General features: G+C 37.8%; 1 protein-coding gene across 1 annotated transcript in view; it reads right to left on the bottom strand.

Annotated features, from left to right (window-relative positions):
- The window catches only part of MCTP1 (multiple C2 domains, transmembrane 1), a 173,472-nt gene that overhangs the window by 109,344 nt on the left and 36,462 nt on the right, over window positions 1-27,666 (bottom strand). Inside the window, exons 6-9 of the mRNA XM_010578028.1 lie at window positions 20,644-20,814; window positions 18,890-19,020; window positions 6,910-7,096; window positions 1,814-1,907 (exon numbers count right to left, since the gene is read on the bottom strand). Coding sequence (XP_010576330.1) covers window positions 1,814-1,907; window positions 6,910-7,096; window positions 18,890-19,020; window positions 20,644-20,814 — 583 coding nt within the window. The remainder of the gene's footprint in view (window positions 1-1,813; window positions 1,908-6,909; window positions 7,097-18,889; window positions 19,021-20,643; window positions 20,815-27,666) is intronic.

Raw genomic sequence — 27,666 nt, 5'->3', positions numbered from 1 at the left:
AGACAGGAAACAGAGCAAACCACACAGGTACTATACAGGTGTTTCAGCTACTTTTCTGACTCAGGGGAGGACAAAAGATTAACTCTGAATAAAAAATATAGTAAGAAGAGCAAACTAGTCCTTAGCTTTTACTCACACAAGCAATCCTGAGTTGTGTAAGTTATATCACTGATGACAGCACTCTCCACACTGACTAATAAGTATTGCTCAGTTGAATAAAGGTGGAGGGTCAAGTTTTATACAATTTTTGCAAACATGATTTATTGACAATCACCAAATAACTACTTTGAGTTATTTCTAAATATTACTATTTGAAGTTTAATCTGAAACAAATGATCTGTACATACCCACAAGTTACTAAAAATAGCTATAAATTACTACAGTACTTAAAAAAAAAACCTTTTCAAAATACCAGGTATTTTCGTCCACAATATACAGTGATTTCTCTAATGTCTGGAATGCACAGCCATCTTACAAAACATATCTGCTGTATAAATGTTTTTTCTTGCTAACGAACAAAAGATGTGGGACGCGGGAAGGTATTGAGTGTTCTTCCTCATATTCCTGACTGTCATTCTAAATGCAATGTCTGAAAATTTTTGGTATCTCTGTACATCTTTAATTGAATCAAATGTATTTCCAAAAAATTTGTTCAACCAGCACAAACGACATGTTGATCTGGAAAAGTCGAAGACTGAACGAGGTCAGGGACTGAATTATCCCATTTGCCCCTGAATAACTTAATCTCTCTCTCTGTTCAGACCACATTGGATTATAAGGTCAAAGCAGAGTGAGGAATCTTTAGAAGCATTTCTCCAACCTCCCTGAAAATAGAATCTGTTATTTTGCGTGCCACAAACTGGATGATCAGTTTCAGCAATAAAATGTTTGCTCTGTTACCTTGTCTGAGAAAAAAAATAAATACTGGTACTCATGCTAATTTACAAAGAACTATTAAAAAGTGCTTATGTTCCTATATACCTACATCTGCTCCTATAACAGAACATGTATGTCCAAACTGCAGTTAAACCAGCTAGGTTAGTATAGTTTCCTTTTTTTTTTTTTTTTTTTTTTTTTTTTTAAAGCAGAGATGGCTATTTTCTGACACAGAAGAAGCTCATTTTGCTCCATTCAACTTGTGCACTGTGAAGGTGATTGTACTTACAGGAGATAACTTGGACATTTCTGGAGACATATGGTCAGTATGGCTGAAATACTTTTTCTTTATTTTGAAAAGCAAAAGGTTAAATTATCCATTCTGCTTATTTCACATAAAATAGAAAATAAAAAAAAGATTCTTCTTATTTCCCTTCTTAAACAGATAAGCAGTAGTTATGGGAAACTGCATTTATTTGAAATATCTGAAACCAACAGCAGTCTTGCTAAATATCTGGCAGATATCAAGCAGTTCTTTTGGCAACAACTTTGAAGTAGTCTCTAAGTCTAGCACCTTTCATTCGCCTTGTCCTCTGGAATTCAGCTTTAATTTGGATAATTTTGTATATATTTATCTACTAGAAAAAGAAGTATTTTCTACGTATTTTTTCCAGGAACTCTGATGGAGAAAAACATATATTTTACCCTTCTGAGAATAACCTACATAGGGCTCTGCTAGCATTAGAATGACTTGCAGCCTTGCTTACAAAAGTTTTGTTTGTGTGCGGATTTCTTCCTTAATGAGCAGGAGGTGAGACTGTGTAAACCGAAAATAATCTTCAGATAAACTTCTGTTTTAAACGTATTTTTTTTCACTTCTAAAAAGGCCCAGTCTTACTATGATATTTACTGTCACAGAAACTAAATGAATCCTTGCCTGTGACATCAGCTGCCATCAATGCTTCTGCCCTGATGACCTTCACCTGAAGAAATCCCACATCCTTCAGGTTATGGAACATCATCATTGGACGCTAAAAAATAGAAAAAAGAAAAATAATTCTGGATTGCAAAAACAACAAATCAAAAGCAATGTTAGTAGTCTCCTCCCTAGCCCAGATACAAGTTAGTGTAATTCTGGCTAATGTATTCATACTTTTAAACATTATTTTCTGAAGAGTGTACAGTTGTCAGTGTTTCTTTCAGTATTTTGCAACTTACCAATGAAAAATGCAAAGGAAAAATCAGAATATGAATGATTATATAACACTAATTCTACTGAATTAAACCCCTATTAGTACATGAACCACTGCCCATCAAAATTTTAAATTATAGCAGTGTATTAACAAAATTAATACAAACAATAAAACACTTCCTCTCCCTGAATACTTTTGTGAGATCTATGTTCACATTTTCCCTTTGATGCCTCCAATAATATTTTGAACAGTGACTTCAGGCCAATATTTTATTTGTTATAGTTGACCATTACATGCAAGCTTGCATATAGTATACATGTATATATAAGCTTGCATATAGCTTGCAAGATAATATGAGTAAAAACAATCAAAAGAGTATTGTAACAACTTAATTTTCATAATAATCACGTGCAAAAAAGATCAAAAGCATGAATTAAAAGATGGTTCCAATTCCATGGCAGAAAGCTCTTACTATAAATCATTAATTTTTTTAAACATAAATTTCTGCAATATTTACATATATTAAAAAGAGGATGAAAAAATTAAAGAATAGACTAACACTTGCATATTTATTCACCCAACATCATTTTAGAAAGCTGCTTGGAAAGTGTGTTCTGTTGCTGCTCTTTTTTCAAATAACTAGAAGTAACAAAGTGGGAGTATTGCACCAGTTAGGTGTTATATGCTAAAACTCTCAAGCTCTAACTTTGAATATAATTTAAAAGTTGCAGAATTTAAAATGATAGAACATCTAATGCAACTTTGAATCTGCAATCAATTAATAACAAACCTGGCATAATAATTCAGTTTTCAGATAACTAGAAGAGGAACTCCAAAAGAGGAGACTAAAATTATATTTTCAAATCCATTTTAAATCATATATGTATGTGGCCTAATTTTTGGTTGGCTTTGCAAACCTTCTTCATAAATACTAGCACATACCTTTACTTCGAAGTATTTTAAAATCTGGACTAATGCATTTAATGCCTGTGGCCTTTTCTAAAATTTTAATGCAGTGCAGGTGAAACCTTTTCCACTGCTTTTGATAATGTCCAGATTTCTAGAGAATGCAAACATCAGGTAAAACACGAAGCCAACAATTCTTTAATTTATGAAGGCAAAATCGACTGTTATGGAAAACCAGAATAAATTACATCACTGATCTGAAAACCAGAGGTGATGCTTAAATGAAATATTAAATGTCAGCTCGCAAAAACTACAACATGTTTATGCATAGATAATCTACCCATTAAAATGTTAGACATATAATATGCATCCCTGTCTTTTTATTAATAAGACAATTCTAACAGTTAAATCACACTCTGATATTAGTTTCACAAGCCCCAACTGACCATTTACTGTTTACAGCGGAGGTTTGACCTTGGTATACTGAACTGTGGAATCCAGGTAAGTGCAGTGCCCCACATGCTACCTACGTACAAATACATGCATGCATGTTATCACAGGATAATGGCTAATAAATTTTTACCATTTTTAGTATGTTAATCATCAGAAACATGGCTTAAAAATTCTGATGGTCAACTTTAATCAGTGCACGCTCAGTCCCCTGTTTATGTGCTTACAGGCTGAGGGTGGCAGAGACAGTGTTACAGATAGCTCTGCTATAATTCAAAAGCATGTTGGCACCATCCCTCATTTATTACAATAATGATCAAGGTTTGGAAGCTTCTTATCAGAACTGGTACCACAACAGAGATAATTCTGCCTTAATACCATGATGAAAGTGAAAAGATTTACAAAAATGTTTCCACATTACACCCAACTTTCCCAATGACCGAAACAAACACCAGGCTGCAGAAAGAAAACAAAGCAAAAACCAAACACAGAGCGAGCCAAGCAACTGCCCCCCTTCCTGCAATGCCGAACAGTCCCCTTTTTTCCAAATTTCATCCCGGTAAGCTCATTCTGCAAAAAGGCAACAGTGCTGTATTTCACTTCGCTACCTTTGTTGGTATGCAGCAGAATAATTATTTTTAACTTTTAGTTCCAGCAAGTCAGCTGGCTTAGATTCATTTACTGCACATCGTGACTGTGGAGACTGCTGAAAATGTATACAATGCCACGGCAGAGACTCTGGGAGAAGCAAATGACTTTAATACATTACTTTAAATACATAACTTTAAGTAATGATTTATCAGATGATATTCTGTCTTCTTATTTGTGATTATTGTTGAAGGCCTCAAAACCCGCATGGTTTCTGAAGCCTGAAATTTCCATAGCAGAGGAATCCGTGATTTGCTGTGAATCTTTTCAGCCCTCAATAGATGGGAAAAGATTGAAATGCTCTGGAGATGAGTCCTCTTTATTTTTTTAATGAAAGGCTGTATAATATATTTTCTGTATGGCTGCAGCAGCTGTCAGGGAGAGCATCTCAGTTCAGCTCTATTATGGGAGAAGCAATACCCCATCCTATGGCATCGAGATACACTGAGGGGCCAGTACTGATTGACAGCTTGTCACCATGACGTCTTATTCCATCTCTGTTATGGAGAAAATTAATGTCACACCACCAGCCTTATGACTCGCTGTCATCTTAGAACTGCTCACCTTTTATCAATGCTCTAAATAACATTTCAAGCCCATCGTCTCACGGTGGACAATCTGGTCAAGGGACATTAAATCGGATGACTGTGAAATGTCATAATAAAAATGGAATGCTAACAACTTCTTCTCTAAACTAGCTCCTCTGGTTTTTAAACTGTGACAAGGGGGACCGCGGGTTCAGCACACCCGTTCTGAAAAGGTCATACAATCTCTCTTGGTCTGTACCCATTAATGCGCCCCCCTCCTCACCCCAAAAGGAATTAATCTTTTCAGACAATTGTGGTAAAATAATGGTTCAAACAGTAATGCCTGTTTAATTTGTAAGGCTCTGATGTTCAGCTACAAATGGTTAAATGACAGTAATAGAGTCATTTTCCAAGGCTATTTGATCTGATGGCAAGGTCAGCTCATTAACTGTTTTTGGCTGCAGAAAGGGTGCAAAATACATTTCTCAAATGGAAGCTAGATTTTTTAAGAGGACAAAAAATAAACCCCAAAATACAGGCATTCAATGGGTAACGCTACATCTTGCTAATTGCATACTCTTTGTATCGGTTCTCAAGTAGAGATATGGATACCAAAGACGAATGAAACATCAGTGAAAATAAACTATTTGAATTTCGTTAATCCTTGTCATTTCTTTCTTCTGCTGCCCATCAGTCATTTTAATAAAAACAGTAAAATTATCAAAAAGGTATATCAACGCTACAATTTTCAAAAACACATAATGAGAAATCCATGCCTCTGCAATATGAACATCTTCCAAAAATATAAGTGTTTTCAAATGCATACAGTAATGTAAATATAAGAAAAGACACATATCCATGAATATGTAAGAAATGGAAATAAATAGATCAATCTTACACCACATAATTATGCTTTACACCGGGGACAAAAAATTGAGAATTTAGAAAAACCGATTAATAATACACAGTCGCAACATGTTTCTATACTGTGACTAAATTATCAAAACCATCAGTATCACTTGACTGCCATATCATCACACACAATAATCCACAGAAATAGGGTATTGTTGCACTTGCTAGCAAGAAGTGTGTCACCTCAAAAACGTATCCATCAGAAATTTATTATATTTATAAAGATCTATTCTGACAACCACAGACTGTCTTGGTGGATTCAAAAATGTGCAATAACTCCCTTAATTGTAATTATTTTTCAAAGATGGTGCACAATACCTTAGCTCTCAGTTGGTTTAGGAATATTATGTTTAGCCTCACTAAGTCACCTCTATTAAACTGTGTTTATGATAACACTATTGGTGTATGAGTTGTACAAGCATTAGCAGACAGCTGATTCAGTGGAGATAGCCAGAATAAATTTGCTGAAGCGCACATCCTGCTAATCTGTTTGAAGAATATTGTACAGCATTAGTACTAGCACTTCATGTTATCTGCACAGCCTGATAAGGTACATCTTTATTAAATTCAGTTATTGAAAGGATGTCAGTCATGAAATAGGAATATTTTAAAATCTAAAAAAAATTAAGCGGCTCTTTGTTAGTCAGAGCTTGGTTTAACGGCTGAGTGTCTAGAGAAGCCTTTCTAAACACCTGGCAGCATTGTACAATAAAAGCTTTGTAATTTTAAGTGGAAATAGCTTTTTTTTTTTTTTTTTTCTTTCTCCCTGTGTAGTGAGACAGTTACTTTTACTGATTTAGGTATTAGCAAATGCTGGAGTAAGAGCTCCCCTCTCTGTTCCTTTGATAAAACTACACAGATTCTGTGTAATGTGAGGATGCTGGGAAATGAAAATAATTTGCTAAAGAATATTTTGAAATGGAAATATTGTTTAAAACAATTATTTTGATGATACAAAATATTGCTCCGGCCTCTAATGTGCAGACAAAAAATAAAGTTTTCTTGCCCCTTAGTAGATGATCAACAAAAAGCCAAAAACTATTGGCACCTCAAACCATTTGGCACAAAAACTCACTAGAACCTGTACAGTCACTGACTGACCCCTTAGTTATTTTGTGCTGGGTAAAAACTATCTGCACGGCAGTAAAATTAACTTCTTCATGTCACATGTTCATATCAAATAGCTGAATTACGACATAAAAAATAAGGAGGATTTGTAGCCTTCTTGATGTTACCTGTACCAGCCGTAATAGCATTACTGACACGTTTAAATGATTATCATTGTCTGAGCATGATAAGGATATAATGGATATATTTAGATATTCCCCCCACCCGATACTTATTATTTATACAAGCAAACATTTTCAAACAAAGGGCAAAAGAGAAGAACTCCATACATATCTCTTCAGTATCTCCTCTCGCTCCTTCTGGTCCTCCAGGGAGTTGACGGAGAGGTCAGAGATAGTGACCGCAGCTGAGGCTGTGAGAGTGACCAGCAACACCAGGCAGCCCTCTCCCTCCTCCAGTGGCATCTCCAACTTGTGGGTTTGTTCTTTACTCAGGGTCGACAGGTCAACCTGGCACCTAGAAACAAACATTCTCCATCAGCACCTGGTTTTCTTCACATCAAACAAGAGCACATTGGCTTACTTGCGTTCAGCTGGACAAAAAACCAAATCAGTAGAAATTCCTTCCCAGCTTCTGGAAGGATTTCTCTTCAGCTTCAACCCATGGCTCTTGCTTGACTTTTTTTTTTTTTTTTCCAAAGCTACAACCTGTTATGTGTGTGAACAATAAATATTAAAAAGAACATACACTAGAAACAAGGTTAGCTAATATGCCTTACTTGAACGCAGTCAAAGAGAATTTTAAAAATCCAGCTTCAGATGCAAATTGTAGTTTTTAATTACACCACTTGTATAAGCACAAAACATAAGTTTTGATGTGAATGTTTTTGATACCATTCATCTAACAAGAGTAAAAATCCTCTCTTAAAAAGAAAAAATCTGTGTGGACTTAATTGTGATGGAGTTAACATGACTGAGCATAGAAAAACACGACTTGAGCACCACCCAAAAGGCTCAGCTCTCTTGCAGTAAGCTGTGCGTGGCTCAGGGTCAAAGCTTCATGCAGGCATCCAGGATAAAATTTGATGCCACAACCTCCTATATAATAAGATGTCTCACGTTGTAATGAGCAGAGACTGCTTATAACTGCGCAGAGTGGCTGAAGCCAATCTACCTTGCTTGATCCCTTTCTGAATAACCCTGGCTGTACCATACACTGAACTAATGAAGAATGGCTTCATATGTGCCAGGCAGCAGAAATAGCTTTGCAACACCTTAAAAAATGAAAGGCAGAGCATGGAAGGAAAAACAGTATCACTGCTAACAAAGAGCTGACCATCATTAAAGCAAGAATACCTTAGGGTTAGTAATTAGTCTGTGCGCAGCTTACAAGTTTTAATATTTTAATTTGTATAATTCATAAGTTTCAGCTTCCCTAGACCGCAACTCCAAGCATGTCTAGAAATTCAATGCCTGTGTCAAATGCAATGCTAGCTTGCACTGCACAGGAATTTCTGTGAAAAAGCACTATTTGGAATACTTCTACTTAGAGCATCCTCCAATAATGTTCTGCCAATTCATTACTCTAAATAAAAACAATAACAATACTGAAATAAAGTAAATGAATATATTGTACATATAGTTAAGCCACTGAATACTCTACTTTTAACAGCAATTATTTAATGTGACAAGCACATGTTCTATATGCCACCCTCACTAAACTAAACATCTAGCAAACTCTTTTCATAAAATGTCAATTGATTTTGAAGAGAAAGATAATGTGGTGACCGCAGGGCCAATAAACTGAGAAAAAGGTGGCAGACATGAATAAATAGGCATTTAAGGACAGGAAATAGCCAATTATGAGAATAAATGTGGCCTCATAAAATGGGCACTGTGCTATCACAGGCAGATTAGATTTGCTGCAGGAAAATTTCTTTTTAATTTTTTTTTTAAACATTTACTGTCTGTTGTGCAGCTGTCAAAATTAAACTACTGCAAAGCTCATACAGTAACAATGTTCAATTATTTCACAATGAAAAAAATTTCTAACTGACATAGCATTCTGAGCTTAATGTTTACTTTTATTTTGAACTCTTTGGATGATAACGAGCGAGAAATTAACAACAGTAAGGAAAGACTAAAGCTGTTGCTTTCAGTGCAGGCTGATGGTCAATACAAGTGTTTGTACATGTACATAGGCTGTCTAATTTTTATTTAGGCTGCAGTGAGAAGTATAAAGCCCTCCTTGAGATAACAAATACTGTAATGAAGCATTCAAAGCTAGGGTAAGTTAAGATGCCCCTGGTGTTAAATATTGTTTGATAATTTCTTTCAAAACAGATACCCCTCAAAAATACGTCTCTGCAACAATATTGCAACTTTAACGAATAATCATTGAAAGCTCCAGTCCAAACTCTCTTAAAGTCAGTAAAAGAATCAGAAAGTCATTATGATACAAGTAAAGCAGAAGTAATCCACCCCTCACTCAAAAACAGGCAACAAAAGCTACCGCCACTGCAACAAAAAACCCCTCCATGCATCAGAAAACTGCAAGGACTGTAAAATTACAGGATTTACATCAGAGCTACAAGCTCCAAGTTCTCCAATTCTTGAAGTTACAGCACTTTTGCAACATTAGTAGTCCATGCTATTTTTTATTTAGGCTAAAAGAAGCAACTGACAATTTGATTTTACCCATGCACCTTTCCTACAGCTATAAAATATTCCTAATAGCACCACATCTAGAATAGATTACGTGAGAAATATATCTCTATTGTCTGCTTGATAGATCTCCATGAACAGCCTATCACCAGCTTGTTATTTCCTAAAATCATACAAAGGGTAGGGGGTGATCTCAAAGCTTTTTCCAGTGAAAGCCTTAACCATTTTACAGGAGAAATATCCTCCAAAGGGCCTTCAGATAATTTGATAAAAAACTACGGTTATTCCATTAAGGAGTGTCACTATTGCACTTTATGAAAATCTAGGTTAAGAGTGTCTCTCTGCATCCACGGTGAGATGAAAGCACATTTCTCATTCTGCACCAAGTCCCCTCCTCTGGCCTCGCAGGAGATGCAGCTCACGTGTCTAACTCAAAGGTGCTGAGGCTCAAGGAGCATTCAGCACGAGGTGGGCACATCGGCGGCACATGCACTTCAGTTGGAAGATAACTTTGCAATTTACAGACACTGTAAGAAAAATTGCTATTTTTTTCCATTAATAGTTGAGTTTTTCATGAAAAAAAAAATCAGCTTTGTTTGCTCTCACACCAAATTTTCCAGCAAAAAAATTAAAACATTTTTTGTTACATCTACTTTGCCCTCAACAGATCTTTGCAAGGGACCAAAATGGTGAAGGAAGCCTGGTTTTATTAAGGCATTACCTAAGCACTAACCTTACCCTAGAATAACCTTTACAGACATCAGTAGGAAACCCACAAAACTCCTTTTTGGATTAGATTTCCTTACAAGCACTGAAGTTAACAAAATACTTGTAAAGATAAATAGCTTCGGAAAGTTCAAGTTGACAATGCCCCTCTACATTTTACTGATAATATATACAAGTATTCCAAGCTTTAAAGCTTTAGCAATGCTGACTTTTACATCAGTTAAGATGTTCTCTTAAAAGACATTTGTCACCTACAACTGTTTCCATGGAGAACAAAGATGCTTTGAGGATGAAGGTGAACTTCAATGTTAACCAGAAAGTGGTGCAGAATGAGCATTGTGGTGGTAGAAATTTTGTCCCGTATTCTCAAACTGAGGACCATGAAAAATTACAGTCATTTTGAGAAGGCCGTAAGTTGCGTATGACCAGCGGCTGTCATACTGAAAGCAGGAGGAAAAGAGTAATTTTGGACAAGTGAGTTTCTTATGGAATGACGATTTACATGCGGCTGCTGGAAGAAGAAGTTCTCCACCTGTGAAGAGGTCAGCCAGGAAAATGATGGCAAAAATAGCCATTAATCCATTGACAGATTTTCAGGCATGGCTATAAATCACGTATCAGGGAATTTCAGTGTTTAGTGCAGTTTGAGTATTTTGCATTACTCCGCTGCTCCGCGCTGTATGGTCCCTTCAGCGCACACCTCTGTCAGCATCAGGAGCGGTGGGCACTGGAACGATCCCCCCGGCTGGCTGACCCCTCGGGAAGAGGCACGGAGGCATGTCCCCCTGGACCACCTCTGCATATCAACATTATCAGGCACCGGGTGGATCTGGATTTTCAGGCCTCGAGAGATAAGAAGGGAAAAAAACCACGCAAGTGCCTCAAGCTCACGTGCCAAAGTATCATGGATAAGTTGCTGCAGAAACAGGGTACAGCTCCCATGGAGGAAGATTTGAAGATTCAAGGGGAATCCACCACTTCTCTGAAACTGTGTTCAGTGTGCTAATCGCCCAAACTGTTAGAAATACATTTCTGATTTATTTTTAATTTGAATATATCTGGCCTTTGGTTCTTTTTATGCCTTTCTTTACTCGGTTGAAAAAGCCTTCAGTGCTCTCTATTTTCTTCTAGTGAAGGTACTCATACACCATAATCATATCTCTTCTTGATCTTCCTTTTGATATGCTAAATACCTTCAGCTCCCTATACATTTCCTTGGAACATATCTCCTACAGCCCTCAAATGACTTTTTGTAACTTTTCTGATCCAGTGAAATTCTCCTGCATCCTTTTTAAAGTGTGGAAGCCAGAACTATATGTAGTGTTTTATTATCAGCATGTCTAAGAGGTAAAAATCACCTCCCCTCTCTAGTTCTTACAGAACCTGGAATGTAAGACCACGTTGGCACCCTGGTGAAATATCCTTGCTAATGAATGAATTACAAAGGTAGCAACATGACATAGAAGGCCTCTTAAAAGCCAGGTGGCCAGGCAAGGGAGAGACAGCAGATAGCGAGATCATTTTCTCACATGACAAAATAAAGCATAAAAGAGGAATTGGCACAATCCTAAGTGATAGGGACAGAAAAGCACCACTTGGCTACAACCCAGGCAACTTAATTATCATCATGACTTGTTCAGGAAGACAGCCTTTTAACTCCGCTGTGATCCAGGTCTATGCTGCTCCAAAGGATGCCAAGGAGAGGAAACTGTGAGATTCTGCAATTAGAACTGAGCTGGACACACATCAGAAGCAGCGAGGCATGAACTGCTACAATTTGTGAGACTCCGTATCCTTTATGAGCAGAGTACAATGTTCCAGTAAAATCAAGAAACAAACGGAGAGGGGAAATTCTGCAAAGCACCGGCAGAAAATGACACGGCTCAGAAAGACAGGACTGCAGTAACGTGAAGTTCTTGGAAGAACCAGAGCACGGCATTTTTAAGTGTAAAGATAACGAGAAAGAGATAAAATGACAGACCCCACACGGTGCTTGTGATAGGTGGTGGATAGGGGCGATAGACTGAAAACCAGGAAAGCTCCCAAAGGAGCTGGAGGCTGCAGCTCAGCTAAGTAGGACACAGACTGAGGGGGAGCGCGGTGGCGAGCTCGGGAAGCTGGAGAGGATCCCCGGCAAGCTGGGAGAGCGCTGCCTCGCCACAGAGATCAAGCAGGACCTGGGAAACGTGCTGTGCCGCAAGACGCGGAAAGCAGGGAAGAGCCCTGCCGTTTGGGTTAAGTCAGTCTCGGTAACGGGAATATGAGAGCTGCATGAAATACGGGACCATCTCACCGGTCACCGAGCAACACCTGAATACAGACAAGTGTTTATTGCTTGCTAAAAGAAATATGGTCCACGCCACAGAATCCTGTTGATGGCTTTTGAAATGACCGATTAACATTTTCCTAAGCACAGCTCTTCACAATAAAACCACAGATTCACTTTTGAAACTGTGTAGACAGGAAAAAGTACTCGCCGATGTTTTATGACGTGATATTTCCCACGTTGTCCCTGTGGCACAGCCATACACTACAGACATGCACTGTTAGTGCTGTCACCAGTGCAATTTCTTTGCAGCAAAATTAACGCTTTCCTCTCCTAAACCAGTCTATTGCTTTGATGAACATCATGTCTTCTTGCACGGTTCTCCCCTCATTAGTTGGTCCAAGAAACTTAGCGAGTGCTTTCACACAGCTCCAACCTGCGCATTCCAGAAAGCCCCACAAACCCTTATCTACACCCCTAACCGCTTTTTACAATTACTGTCATGCTCCTCATAGCTAGGCAGCCATTCCTCTTTTCCTTCTCTCTTCCTCTTACTTTGCCACTCTTACTTAATGTAGTGGAGTACATTTTCATACGTGGGAGACAGAGGGTCAGAAGAAGGATCCATAAACATCGTCCAGCTTGTGTGCAGCATTGTTTTTCAGAATACATTGGGGAATACTACCAATTTCGCAATATTATGTGACAATAACTGTCAGTAAGAGTTGTAAATCATGAAATATTTAGTAAAAGAAAGTTACTGAAGATTTGTGAGCCAAAATGGAACCTTTTCCATCTTTCTAGCAGAACAGCAGTGCCTCTGCATTAATGGAAGAGGCTAAAATGTGCAGAGATACTGATAAATAAGGTGTGGAATACCTGAAAGCCAAATTTCGAGATGCAGTACTGACATCTAACTCCCTTTGACAACAATCAGAAATGGAGACGGCTCAGCACATCTCAGGGTTTGTCAAGGGCAGGTTTAGACTTTAATGCTTAAGGCAAAACCTTCATTTTACATAGAGAAATGCATCTGCAATAATTTAACTTTAGTCATCATGTATAATCAACCAACTATTATACACACAGGATGTTGGTTGTGTGCTTGTCTGTGTTTGCACAGAATTGCTCTCTAATTCACATGTGCACACAGTTCAAAACTCAAATTACAATAGCGAATTGACCATTATGTTTGAACTTTGAAAATAATATATGCTTCCAACGTTACTTCAACACACAGAAATTTTCAAACCACCATGTGAAAAAAATACTTGAAAGTCTAGCATAATAAAGTACTACTTAGAATTCCAGAGGAACCCATTTTGTCTCTATAGACAACTGAGAAAACTTCAAGACTCATCAATTTCAATATTAACACTGGCATTCACAGCTACTATTCAAAACTTCTTTCTTGGGCAACAATATTTAAAAAAGAAAATTGCCAGGTTTTCAATATAAATCACAGTGTCCACAACGTCTCTAGAAAAAGCCTGGGAAGAAACATTAGCAGTAGCATATTTAGTGTCCTTCACTCAACTTTATATGCATGTTGGAGTACTCATACATAGCTTTACAGCACCACTCAGTTCTCTCTGACAATGTTCAGTCTCTCATAGTGAAATTACATAAATTACAGTGGGAAAAAATGAAACTGAGAAAGACATAAATATTTTATATAAAAATCCCACTTCAGTTTAGAACTTTGAGTAGTGCATCCCTGTGCTTTCAAATTAATAATGCAGCAGCATAGGTCACATATTGGTTGTATTTATGTGCACCCAAACAACCCTCTATGGCTTCATTACTATGAAAAAACTAAACACAGCAGACACAGCAGATTAGGTGTTGAAAACCTAAATACATAATTTTCAATATTTTAACTTTTGTATTTTGTAACATCCATTATATGGTGCATACCCATACACACATGCACACACAAAATTGATCTGAATTTTCATGACAATATTCAGAGAGATTATGGGACATTTCAGTTTTCTACAGATAAAAATGAATACATAGCTTTAATGAATATACTATACACAAGGTCTTTTGTTCTTAATTTGCATCAGATGGGAAAAGAGATAGTAGCATCTATAAACACTGATGAAAATAGATACAGGTGAAGTCAACAGTAATTTCCTGGCACAAAATATGAGTAAAAGTCAATGCCATTTTAAAGATAAACACGCATTTTTCATACCAATAAATAATACTATAAATCCTGCCGTACTGGATTGCAAATAACTTCAGCTGAATAAAACTGCATGACATGGGATTTACTTATCCTGTATGTTCACAGAAACAACTTGTTCTCTGACAGCACTCATTCTTGGCAATTTATTGCAGCTGTCAGCAGCCAATTTGTTCAGATTACTGCTATGCATAAAGGTGTAACAATCATGAGGATTTATTAGCTGATTATCGTAAAGGTGACAGTCAGGATCGCCTTCAAAAACGCAGATGATAAGAAAGTTAAATAATTACATGAAGATTAAAATCATTTCACCTTCATTTTGATCTTAGTATTACCTACATAAACTTACTGCCATATATGTTTTTAATCACAGAAGTATATTGACTCAATATGGAAGAGAAATGATTTACTCATAGCAAAATTATGTGAATATTAAATGTACTCAAACTGAACAATATACACACATACATATGTATTTCTACTTATCAGATGAAGTAACGACTAATACTGCTCATGCAAGTCCACATGCTTATTTGAATGCAAGAAGGCTGCCCCTGTGGCTCTAACTGCTGGTGCTTTCCGAAAAAAGAACTTCTAGACCTCATGTCTTTGGTCCTGGAAAGTTGTTTTTTTTTAAAAAATGATATTCAGAAGAATGCCAGAATTTAATCCCTTGCATGATGAAACTCAGTTCTGGCCAAGCCCAATGTTTCCTCCTACAAATCAGCATATGATCAGAAATATATTTTCCTCGAGGCTTTTGTATGAGGTCTTTTTACAGGCTTTTGAAATCCCAAAATAAACATTGAAATGGTTCTAGGATTTGGGTTTTTTTAGGGTATTTTAAGGTGGAAGTTCACAAGGTGCTACATCCTTTAAACTCTCATGGAGAATGCATACAACTGAAACTCAAATGAATATTACAAACACATAATGCTCAAAGAATGGAAATCAATCAGTCAGCATCTCATTTCAGGAACCGCCATACTGAACATGCCTGGGCACCAAGGTGAAGACGGAGCTTTATGCTAGTTCTGTGACAACGTACCCTTCTCCTCTTCCTTCTCCTAATTAGGATGCCATGCTGTCACTATCATTAAGACAGACCACCGTCTTGTTACCTTCCTCCCTCTAACAAGCCACCCCTTCCACTTCCATCCTCCTCCTGTCACGCCACCCCAAAGCCAGAATCTCACCTTCCAATGTCTCCAGCCTTCTCGAACATCCTTCCTTCATCTTCCTGCCCTCAACAAAGGATTGCAAGCCCAAGCCCTCGCAGTCTGAGCACACATGCCATCGATGCCTTGTCACGTTCCCAGCTTCACCCTGGCCCTTACCATGCTCCAGCCTAACGAGTATGATGACACAGGCAGGGCCCACAGAAGTCTACGTTCCTGATTTCCCACTTCTTTTATTTCACTGAAGTGCAGCTGAGACAGAGTATCATTCCAGGAGAAGTTATGACATTCTGCTTTGGAATAAAATTTGCAAGTTACAGAGCTTAGCAGGGTAAGAACATTTCAACTCAAGGGGGCTTCCCATGCTGTTTTCCAGGAGGAACCTGGAGTCCCTTCAATCTTCCACCCAGCCACCCTGTTCTCCCATAGCCAGCTCAGTTTGGAACTGCTGAACCAGTTTTAGGGATGGCACTCTTCAAAGAGATCCCCTGGCAAAGCAACTTGATAACGCATATTTTGCACAGGAGATCCTGCTGACCTTCATGAGCGCTCTGCAAGCAGATGAATAGGGAGGACACATAAAAACCAACGCTGTGGATGACAGGTGAGAACTGCTCCTTAAACAAACTTTTTCTTCTGCTTTCTCAATTTGGTCTGCTATTTCCCCCAATTAGAGGATCTCTTCTGTCACACATGGCTTCCCCCAAACCAAACTTTGGCCAGGCAGGATGTCTTCAAGAAATAATTGTTTTCATTTGCATTTAACAAAAATATTCCTATATAATACAACAGCTGCTTCTTGCACATTATTCAAGAAAGCAGGAAGATCATGGTAAGATGAAAGGGATTACTCTCTACCACTGAGCAATGCTAGAATACTACCAGGAAGTCTTTTGTTTTCCTCCTACAGCCTCATTATCACTTTTCCTGGAACCTGAATCAAAATATTCAATTTATTACGTGTTCCTTGACAGCCACAAAGCCTTAGTCATGGAGCACAACTCAGTCATGCTTTTCAAAATTAATATACATTTAGCATAACACACACACACACACACACACAGAGCAAGTCTGTAGTGTCTGTACCAAAGTATTTCCAGCTTTTAGAGGCAGCCTCGAAAGGAGAAACTGGGGAAGAGAGGTCAATGTAAAGTGGAGCTGTCAGATGTCGGTGATTTTTATCCACAGTGACTGGAAAAGAGTATCAGGGAGGGGGAATATTAAGACCTATTTTTGTATTCAGATTGAGCTTGACAAATGACAAAGTTTTTCATGGAAATCTTCATGGAGAGGAATTTGTTGGCAGGTTGCATTATCCAGAGATAAGGTACCAACAGAAGGTGAAATGAGAGTGTGTCTGAAAGGACAAACTGAAGAGGGATTACATATACACTGACAGCAGAGAGGTCACAAAAATCAAGAGCAGCAAGGTTTCAGGAAAAATACCACTGATTTTGTTAAAATCAGTTATGTACTGCAGAAGCAGTACAGATTAGTTTTGTCCAAGGAGCAGCTTTTTTGGTATATACAAGAATTACATCTATTTAAGAAAATGATAGAAAACAAAACAAAACAAGGTTCTCCCACTGAAAAATGCTAAAAACTTCAAGCATTCTTTTTAGAACGAAGATTTCTCATGCTATCAAATTTTTTGGGCCTAAATAAAATGTAGAAATCATTTGTTACTTGCATAATAGCATGCAGTTACTAGAAAGAAATAGACACATACTTAAGATATGTAATTTCTTCAGGTTTCTGAAAAGCTACCTAAGCAGCTCATGTGTTTGCAGTTACAAATTTTCCTTCTCTGATTTCTCTATCACATTCTTATTTAGGTTTCAAGCCCCTTGGAGCAAAAATGGTGTCTTTTATTTTATGCAATGCTCTTAAAAAGACTTTATAATTACTGGTAACAGTAACAACATAAGTGCTGTTTTGATGACAGTGTTCTGAAAAACCACACATGAAAACTCAGAATCTCACCACCTTTTGGATAGGAAGGTTAAAGTTAAGAAGAAAATAGGAATAATTTCCCAAGGTATATCATGTGTTGACACAGGACTAAATGATTATGTTACTTCAGAAAAATAGTTATTGTTACCATATGCGCTGACTGAAATCAAGCAAGGGAAAAAATACAGTGTAAACTTCACATATAAACATTTCACCCCATCCACAGGGTTTCATCATATAAAATAAAATCCTACTGTGTATACTTCAGAAAAGTGGTTTTGTCGATATTAAAGCTGTTTGCTTGCTACAGACTCTGTATGTATTCTCAGTTCCCACAATTTATGGTAGGAAATAAACACAGAATATTACCTGACTGATTTAATTTGATAAAGAAAGCCATTACCCTAAACAGAACGAGAGGGAGGAAAAGGTCAATAGAAACATTAACCACACTGACAACAAAAGCACATGGCTTGGCCTGTGGGATTTCCATTACTGATTTTAACTACCAAAAAAAGTAATTCTACTAGTTAATAGTATCAACGTCCCAGTGAAAGCACGTACAACCAATATTCTAACAAGCAACCAAACTACATAGGATTAATAATACTTACTATTATTATGAATGTATGGATATCAATTAAACTATGATGAAAATATCTGAGCTTTCCAAATAGCACCTACTTTGTAGTATCTGTAAGCACAAGACAGTTTTTTCCCATATTAGCTAACAGCTAACGCCATTGTTAAAAAACATGAGCATCCTTCTTCTTCCTACACAGTAAAATGGAGCATAACCACACAAATTTATAACATTTCTTGAACTCTAAGACAGAACCCAAAGATCCACTTTTCCTGAAAATGAATTAGGTGAATGATCTTATTTCTTTGCCCCAAAAGCTGTTTGTAGTCCTTCAAGACTCTCATTTCATTTACCAAATAGGTTAAAAAATAAGTACATAAATTTGGTCTTATGCACCTGTTACAAGTCACGAGAGTTATTTCTCCTCCAAGCCGGACGTTGCCGCATGGAACCTCCTGCATCTTGATTATTGGTCTAAAAGTGGAATTTTCATTTTGGAAAACCTGTGTCTATCAATTGGTAAAAGGTGCCACCTACTGGTCAATAAAATTTATTTTACACCATCAAAGTAAAGAATTACATCAATGCAGCAAACTGTACTGATACTTTGTAAAAAATCCTCCTCCACCTTTAAAAAAAAAAAAAGGGCAAGAACAAATGGTCATAAGAAATAGTTTCAACGGCAAGGCTCATTTTAATCATCTGCTCTCATCCCCAGGGAACAAGAAGGCTGTAATTGCACAAACCTGCCAATAAAATCATCCTTTTTGCCAGCATCTTTGTCCCACACGGTAATATCAATAATTCCACCTCGTTCTTCATAGAGATGAAAGTCAAACTGCTCCCTCCACTGAGGATTCAAAGTTTTTGGCACAATCTGAAAGGAGAGCAACAAGAAAGTCATATTGCATTGTGCAGGCATACTCTTTCTTGAATTGTTAATTTGATCTTTAGAGTCTGTTCAGGAAGTTTCTTCTGTTTGCAGTACGAGTATCTTAAGCAGTGAGAATTAAAAAATAGTAATTAGAAAAGACTACTGGCCAGTTCTCTCATGTCTCTCTGACATAACAGCAACCTCCAAAATCCTGCAGCCTGTCACCTTCAAAAGCCTTCTGAACAAAGGATTTACCCTGGGAATGGATCCATTTTTCTGTAGAATAATTATGCCCTCCCTTATGTGACAGTTAGCTGCAAAGTTATGTGTCTGAGCCTAAAGGAAAACAAAGCACCTGCAATGACAAGTAGATGGTGTCTGTAAGTATTTAAACAGAAATAATTTTATCATGTCCTCTTGCCCCAGGTGCAGTAATACTGGGAGAAAGATGATACTACGGTTTACTTTTTATGGAATAATAGTCTTTTTTTCAAAACTATATTTTACTTCCTTTCCTTTGCAACTCAGATGAAAGTAACTTTCTCAGTCATTTTCAGTCCAGTTACTTCTGACAAAAGAAGTAACTTCAATGGATTTCAGCCCATGTACTTCTGAGCACGCTCTGCAGAACAGAAAGCTTGCAGGTTTTTCTACCATAATGCCAAAGCTGTAGCCACAGTAGTCACAAGTGTCCTGACCAAGAATGGAAACTATCCCGTACCTTCCCTATGAAGCAATCACTAGTTTCTACATCCACCAGTTCTAACTGGCTTGAAAAAATGGAAAAATCAGAGACGATTAAAACACAGAAATGCCATGAAAATTTGTAAGTCACAAAACCATGAAATTTGATTTCTTCTAATTTCAGATTAAGTGGCCCTAAGGTGGGCTCAGAGTTCCGCAAACATGGCACCTAAATGCTCCTGGCCTCTCCCTCACTTTGCCCTTTGCCTGGCTGTGAAAAACACACAGGCTGTCATGCCCATTGAGATAGAATGGTCATGTGCATCATTGGTGGTCCCAGCATCTTCCATAAACAGCCACTTTCAAAACAACAGGGATGAATGAAATAAAAAATAACAGCAAGAAAGCCAAGCAAGCCTCCACAACCATTTTCTCCCCGATCAATCTTCTCTACCTGTTAAGCTCATACATATACAAAACTTCAATGAAACTTGCTGTAAGGACACAATGAGGAAAGTGAGAATATAAGCATGACATGGTTTGAAGATAAGACCATACAAAGGATCAAAGAGGTGACCTGCATCAAGCCATAAAGGCACAAAGGTGGAATCTACTTGTTAGGATCACTCCACATCTCTCCCCTGTCACGAATGACCCATAACAGTAAATAAAAGCCAACACAGTCTGTATGGAAAATCAGGTGTGCCTCCCTGCCACCCTGCATTTTGCAGTGCTACATTTTTCCCCATCTAGTATTATTTTTACTTATAATGAAATAAGAAGAAAACATCTAAACAAAACTCCAGGTGCTCTGACAGCTAATTAATACAACAATAAATCTCCGTCACTATTTAAATAGTCATGCAAGCCAAAAAATACCACAAAGAAGGACAAAACATTTCAAAGGCAGCCAATGCTCATTTTAGGTCACAGCTAAATTACCTTGCTCTTGTACTTCTGATGCCCCAATCTGAACTTCACATAAGGATCACTGAGTCCATTTGCATCCATCGCCTTAAGTTCACGACCTTCAATTAAGGTAATGCTAACTATTCCTCTCCATAGCTGAGATTTTCTGTGCAAGTCTGAGAGACGTAAGCTCTGGGTCTGAAACTTTAGGGAAATAAAAACACAGATTTAGCTAAAACAATTCCAAAAATTTCCCCTGCATTTTAATGTTCAATTTCATGTAGCTATGAATGTAAAACAACCATCTTAAGCCATTTTGAAGTTATTTGACAGTACATATGTAAGCTATATTACAAAGAATTACTTGGAGAGAAACAAAACAGTGACAAATACGCAGGTAATGTCAAATGCTGCTTTTGCAGAAGCAAGCAGAACAAATGCTACTTAAGGAAATGTTCAGAAAAAAAAGAAGTGTTTTCTCCAGCTTCACTTTTCTCTCAGCTGATACAACTAACAACATTACAAATAAATGTTACGAAGTCTCTTCTGTTAGTAACATATGATTGAATAAACTTGAACAAACACTAAAATAAACATAAAAACAGCAAGAAAATGAAACTTCCATTAAAATAATATAAACCCACCATGAGAAGCATGGACCAAGGAAAAATAAACTACTGTGCACGTGACAACTATCTCAGCCTCTGAAATGAGGTGGTATTCTCAGAAACAGCAAGGAAAATTGAATTAAACACCAACACATCAGTTCAAAGAGTTTCAAAACAAGACGTTGCAGAGCCTGTGATTGGAACTGTGCAGAAACTTGTGGACTGTGAACCCTCAGCTGCTGACTTTGGGGGTTAAAAGAAAATTCAGACGCACCCACACAAACCAGATGGTCACAGCATTCACCAGTGAACCCCACTGGGGGCAGGAGAGCCAGGGGTTATAAACTTGAGTAACTTGACATCAGCTCCAGCTTGCTCTGAGCTACAAGGGGTAGAAGGTACCAGAACAAGGAAATCACCTTTGCGCTCCTGAGGTAGGCAAACGCATCTTGGGTGCATCTCAGGAGCAAGGCTCTCCCTTTTATTCTGAAGTTTTATTCATTTAAGGTTACTTTATCTAAAATCAGAGCACTGAATAGCTAAACAATATTTAAACTCACAAATTATTCTTTCTAGGAATCAAGAAAAGCAAGTCTGCATGTATACTCAGCTGTAAACATATCAAATATATGCATTTTCTTTATTATGCAATGTATTTTGCGCAACAAAGGCTTTGTGGGCTCAGCAACCCTCCATACATGAAGGGTTGCATGGTTGGCTTCATCACTTGCATACCGCCAGTATCTCAGTTAGAGGTTTTCAGTGCAAATTTGGTTTGGATCTTTCAGAGGGTAAACACAGCTGGATGGTTACAGCTATGCAACTGCGCCAGGCAGGAATTTTATTTTATTACCCAGAGATTATAAAAAGTACACTGAAGTATAATCACTGGATTATAATCTACACTCACCAGACTCCTGAGAGAAGTGTAATATGTGAGGTCTGGGGCCACTGGGGTTGGAGCAAATCCGAATAACATGCTTTTAGCAGTATTTCAGATATCATATTGGCATGTATTTGTGTTTTCTAATGGCTACTCCTTCTGAGCAGTATGGTTCCTCCCAAAATATTTCACTCTGTTTATTGAAGATCTCTCTTCTTGAAGTGAAGGATTTAACTGCCAAGAAACTTCTCACAAACTTACTGTTTCTCCAAAAGCAAACAAGGAACTGTGGAATAACATTTAACTTAACCTGTGACATGAAGCAACAGTGGGACACCAAAAAGCAGAAACTCTACAAAAATTAGGGCACAAGTGGGAAACTCAGTTGCCAGAGGAGATCTTGTTTACGACATGGGAACATTATTAAACCTCATAATTTTTTTCTCGGCACAAATCCCCGTTCACTGGGGGTATGCAGTCAACATTGCCAAAGACTTGTCTCGTGAAGAAGTAGTAGATTTTTTTTTTTTCTTGTTTCAGTTTCTTAGAAGGTTTAGAGCAAAAGAAACACTGAATGGTAAATAACCAAAACTGACTCTGCCCTGAACATAAGGTGATGAGAGATACGGAAAGAAGAGACAAGGCATGTTTAGAAAGATATTTCATACGGGGATTGAAGCAGTGGTTAGTTGAGACTTATTTTGGCAAAGAATACACAGTTGTTGGGGTTTTTTTAAGAGTTGAGTGGGAATCCAAATGATTTCCAGGATACTATCATGGAAAATAAGCATGAGTTTGCATTTACAACTCTTTAAAGCTTAAGCACAACTGCATAGCTGTCTACTTCACTAATCACAAATGAGACAGTGAATCATTTAGAGGGCATACTTGATATAAATTCCGTATTTTCAACAGCTCTTAAAATAATTTGTTGCATTAGAGCAGTTGCCACCATATAAAACACGCTGATTTTTTATGACCAGTAGGGAGTTTCATGAATGTGGGTAATTTACATATGATGTGGCAAGGCAAGATCTAAAGGACCAGGCGCAGAGTGTAAAATGACAGATGGGTCAGACAGGAGTTTACAAGAGTCAGGCAGAAACCCCGAGAACAAACGTTCACGTTGCTGGAGAAAGCCCTTTTGGGTCAGAGCCAGATCTCTCAGTCTACGACACACAAAGCGCCTTGCAGAGCCTGGTGGCATGTTGACCGATAGTGAAGCTGCAGAGTTAACATCTCAATCTGCTGGAAGAAAAGCAGCTGGCTGCTAAAAGTGAAGTGATGTGGGCTGGTTGTGGCTGTTTCTTCCTCGAGGTAGGGAATTTGGACTACGGCAGTGCTCTTTTCCCCCTGTCTTTATTGGTAACACGCAGATCCATGGAACAGCAAGAGGGAGACATGCTGGAAGAGTCAGGGTAGAGCTAGCTGGAGCAAAAACTATTGAGATTTCCTGGACATGAAAGGCACAGGCTATGTGGCTTTCTCCAGCAAGAATAACTTCCAGCTGGCATTTTTCTTGTTTCCATGCAAGACTGAACAGCTTCTGAACAGACATCTAAAACATGCTTTCCTTCCAGTCAAAGTCATCTTTATCCTCAGAAATTACAGATACTGACATAATCTCTAATTTCATATAGTCTTGTAGGAAGTAAATAAATAAAAATGTTCAGATTTCAAGTCAAATTTGACAAAAAAGCTAGTAGATGAAAAATGGGAAAATGAGACTCATTTCACATTTTAGAGTTCTTCCCTCATGAACTTAATTTCACAATGTGAGACAGGTACATGATCCAGCCCACAGTGAGTTAGTTACAAAGTCAGAAGGGAAACCATGAGAGCAAAACGAAGAAATGAGCATAGAGCTTTCCAAATTTCTCCTATGAAAGAATATTTCTCAAGACTAATCTTAGATAACTTATTTCCCTCAGAAAGCAGGTAATCATATTGCACCCTGGCTTCACTCTTCTGCCACAAACAGAAAAAAAACCATGAAGAAACTGCACAGCTTTTCATTTATCTGGGAATAGGTGGAAGTTACATATTTCATAATATTTCCATCTGAAACTGGCCATAATGTCTATATAATGCCACAGTTTGGAAAGAAGCAAGGTCAAGATCTCAGGCCACAACCAGCTGTCATTAACATGGGATTATTATTAACATTCTTGTGCACTTATACGCAGGCATGGAGACTCCCACCTCACGTGTTCTAAACAAAAAAAAAAAGGGTGTAGGGGGATGGGAGCAGGGAGGTAAGTTGCAGCCTGCATACTGTGAAGCTTTCTCTCTCTCTTTTCCCAAAAGGAAATTAAAATTAGACTGCTGGAAAGGAGTCTTTCATGTCAAAGGATACTCAAAGCTGCTCATGAAAGAAAAACATCTTTTCGTATCATACACTGCTTTAATGGTTCTACTATAAACAGCATGCAAAAGCCCAACCTTTTCTTATGTGATAAAATTAGCTTTTTAGTGTGTTCCACCTGTTCTGTCTAAATGTGGGGTAGTGGGAGGGCTAGGGATGTCAGCAGCAGAAAATCTTCTGACACAGAACTGTATCTATTAGATGTGATCAATACAGTTAGCCAAATACAACATCAGAGCTGAAAGATGATCTTACAACATGGCTTAATATTCTGCATATGGTCACGTATTACTGGGTAATGTTACTGGGTGGGAAACCAACTAGGCTTAGCCAGAATCTGGGTGTTGTTCCCAGGTTCATCAAGACCACATTCTTGACGAGTGTATTAACTGCCACAATTTTGTTGCTACTTTCTTCAAAAGAAGGGACGCCTTTAGTAAGTTCTTTTGAAAATCCTCTATTTCAGTTTATCTTTGGGTATCTAAGTGACCTTTGAAACTCTAGCCCATAATGAGTTGGAGAAACCCCACGATCATTCATCAGTCCTCATGCCCTGTGAAGACCACCTCTCTCACTTGCACGTGCTCGTGCCCATGCGAACAGACTCTGCTTTTACTAAATCTTCTCCTTGTTACAAACACCACTAGGACACGCTCATCCTCCTCTGTGTCCTTGAACACAAAATCTATTGTTCAAGAACAATTGAACAATAGACAGAAATAGAACAGTGTGCCTACCACAAATTCATTTTTTAAAAAATAAAGTTTTAAAAAGTAAATAAATAATGCAGCTATATGTCTTGCAGAGGCATCTCTAACCAAAGAATACTTTGGCTTGGAAGCTTAAATAAAATACCAATCAAGAAAATAATGAAAGCATGTAGGAAAGAACGATACTCCTCTCCATTGCTGAACAGAGGACAGATGTACAAATACAGCAGAGTGAATCAAAGCCAGTGTTGTAACTGACTGCTGCAAAGTCAAGTAAACAGAATTCTTCTCCCCCAGTTTCTAGGATGCTTGCACAACTTGGATAAAACATTTAAAATAAAGACTGAGAATGTCAGTTGATAGAGCTGCTAGTTCTACGTACCTTGTCCACACAATGAAAAAATCAAGGGACAGTTGTCTGCATTCACAATGCTTTCCCCTATTAGAAACTACACAAAATGTAACACCTTGCAGAAGTCATCAACATGTAGACACTGAGCGACAAAAATGCCTTCAATGGGATCATGATTTTTAATGTTTGCTCGTTGTGACTAAGCAAGTTTTGTAAATGGACTACTACTGATAACGACTGCAATATGAAAGAACATTTACCTTAACTTTCTGTCAACTATATTTTACATTTTAGGGTATTTTAATTCTAGGTGAAGCTAATCTAAATTTCTGTAATTGAGAAATTTACACTGCCCTATACCCTGTGTGTTTTCAGTATGGCTGCCATGTTAAATCTGGTTTAGCATGTTTGCTCTAACAATTCGATGTTGCCACTGTAGTAGCAATCTTGCGGTGACACTACAACAATTGCCGCAAGAGCTGATACTTTTGCAGCATTTCCTGCATTTTTGTGGTTTGCTAAATCCAACAGTTGTGCATTCTGCTTAAGTGCACTTGCTGGAGCCAGCTCAGGTGTAATATGACAAAGGCTGTGACTCTATCAAGCACCCACTATGACTTGCATTTTCTGGAAAAGGGTGGAAATATTTATATGAGACAACAGTGTGCCAGCAGGAGTTGTCAGACAGGCTGTCAGTACAATCTTACCCTTTTCCCTTGTCTTCCCCCCAGCAGCTCCTCTTGGGAACTGTGGTTGCAATATGTGAAAGTCAGCGGGTCTCCTGATGATCCCGTTATTGCCCGGGATGACCAGTGTCACCACGGCCCTAACGCCGACGTGAACGTGACCACTGAGACTTGATGGAAACTCCCTGTGCTGTCAGAACTGTGGGCATGAACCCAAAAAACTCCACACTGAAATGCTACTCTGCCGTTTCAATTGTTAACTGTACCAGCTATAATCACTCACATACAAGTAATGCAAATATAAGCCTCACCAAACATTTGCATAATTTTTATAACCAGATGTCTAACAGAAAGGTGTATCTATTCTGACGTTTTGTACTTCTATTCCATTATTTAGTAGCTTTCCATCAAGCACTATTTACAGCTGATAAACTGACATCTAGAACCTCATGGCTTTCAAAAGCAAGTGTTTTCTCAGTCTTAAAAGATTCTTCTTAAAAACCCAAACCCGATAAATCTACCTTCTATTACAAAATTCCACAGAGTTTTGCTTGAAAGATTCTGCTTGAAAGATTGAACTGATTGCAAATTCCTTCAATTAAGAAATATCACAGAACTCTATGCTTCTGCTCATCTTTGCAATCCTTAGACCGTGATTTGCTATTACCAATTTTATTCCCTACTTAAGAGGCTTTTCCAGTGGAAAAGCATTTGGTTCAAATTTAAAACAGCAAAAAAATGCTTCATAAGGTTTCTGATATTAGAAAAAGTCAAATCAGGAGTCACGCAAACTAAATACTTTGGGTTGAGCGTAAAAGCATCAATTACTAAGGCCACAGCTTTTGGCACTTTAGTTTGTGCAACTGGAACCAGTATTTTCAGAAAAGCTTCTAAAATAAATTTAAAAAACAGTCAGCAGTTAGGAGCTGAAAGCCCTACACTTCGCAATTCATTTTTGTTTAAAATGTTCATAAATTGCATTTTTCTTTTTAAAAGTATATGCAAAAATTTCTAAAGCTGAATTAAAGCAGAAGTATTTCTCTAAATTCAAATTAAAAATCACTTTAATTTTCTTGCTTTAGGCAGTAAATACACTCTTTTATCACCAATTGTAATTAATCAGAAGTAGCTTCTCAGTTATGACTTTGGGATGATAGCGTATTTTTACTCTTAGTTTATGCATAACCTGTTGCAACCCAGACTAATTTATCTTCATTTCTGGGAAGAATGAACCTTTGGTTCCAATTGATCAAAGTCACACTGAAACAGCTCATCACATATTAATAGTAGGAATTAAGAGTATTATTACATTTTAGTGCATTCTAGTATTCCCAGTTCTAAACTTATCATTGATAATACAAAACAGAAGAGATGGTATAAGAGAAGAGAAGGCGATATCTTCCTCCAGATTTTACTGGAATACTGTGACCTGACAGGGCATAGCAGATAATT

This window comes from Haliaeetus leucocephalus, unplaced genomic scaffold, assembly GCF_000737465.1.
Source record: "Haliaeetus leucocephalus isolate CR32 unplaced genomic scaffold, Haliaeetus_leucocephalus-4.0 Scaffold598, whole genome shotgun sequence".
Taxonomy (NCBI): Eukaryota; Metazoa; Chordata; class Aves; order Accipitriformes; family Accipitridae; genus Haliaeetus; species Haliaeetus leucocephalus.
Note: the sequence above shows the minus strand (reverse complement) of the source record. Positions and strands in the feature narration are given on the sequence as shown.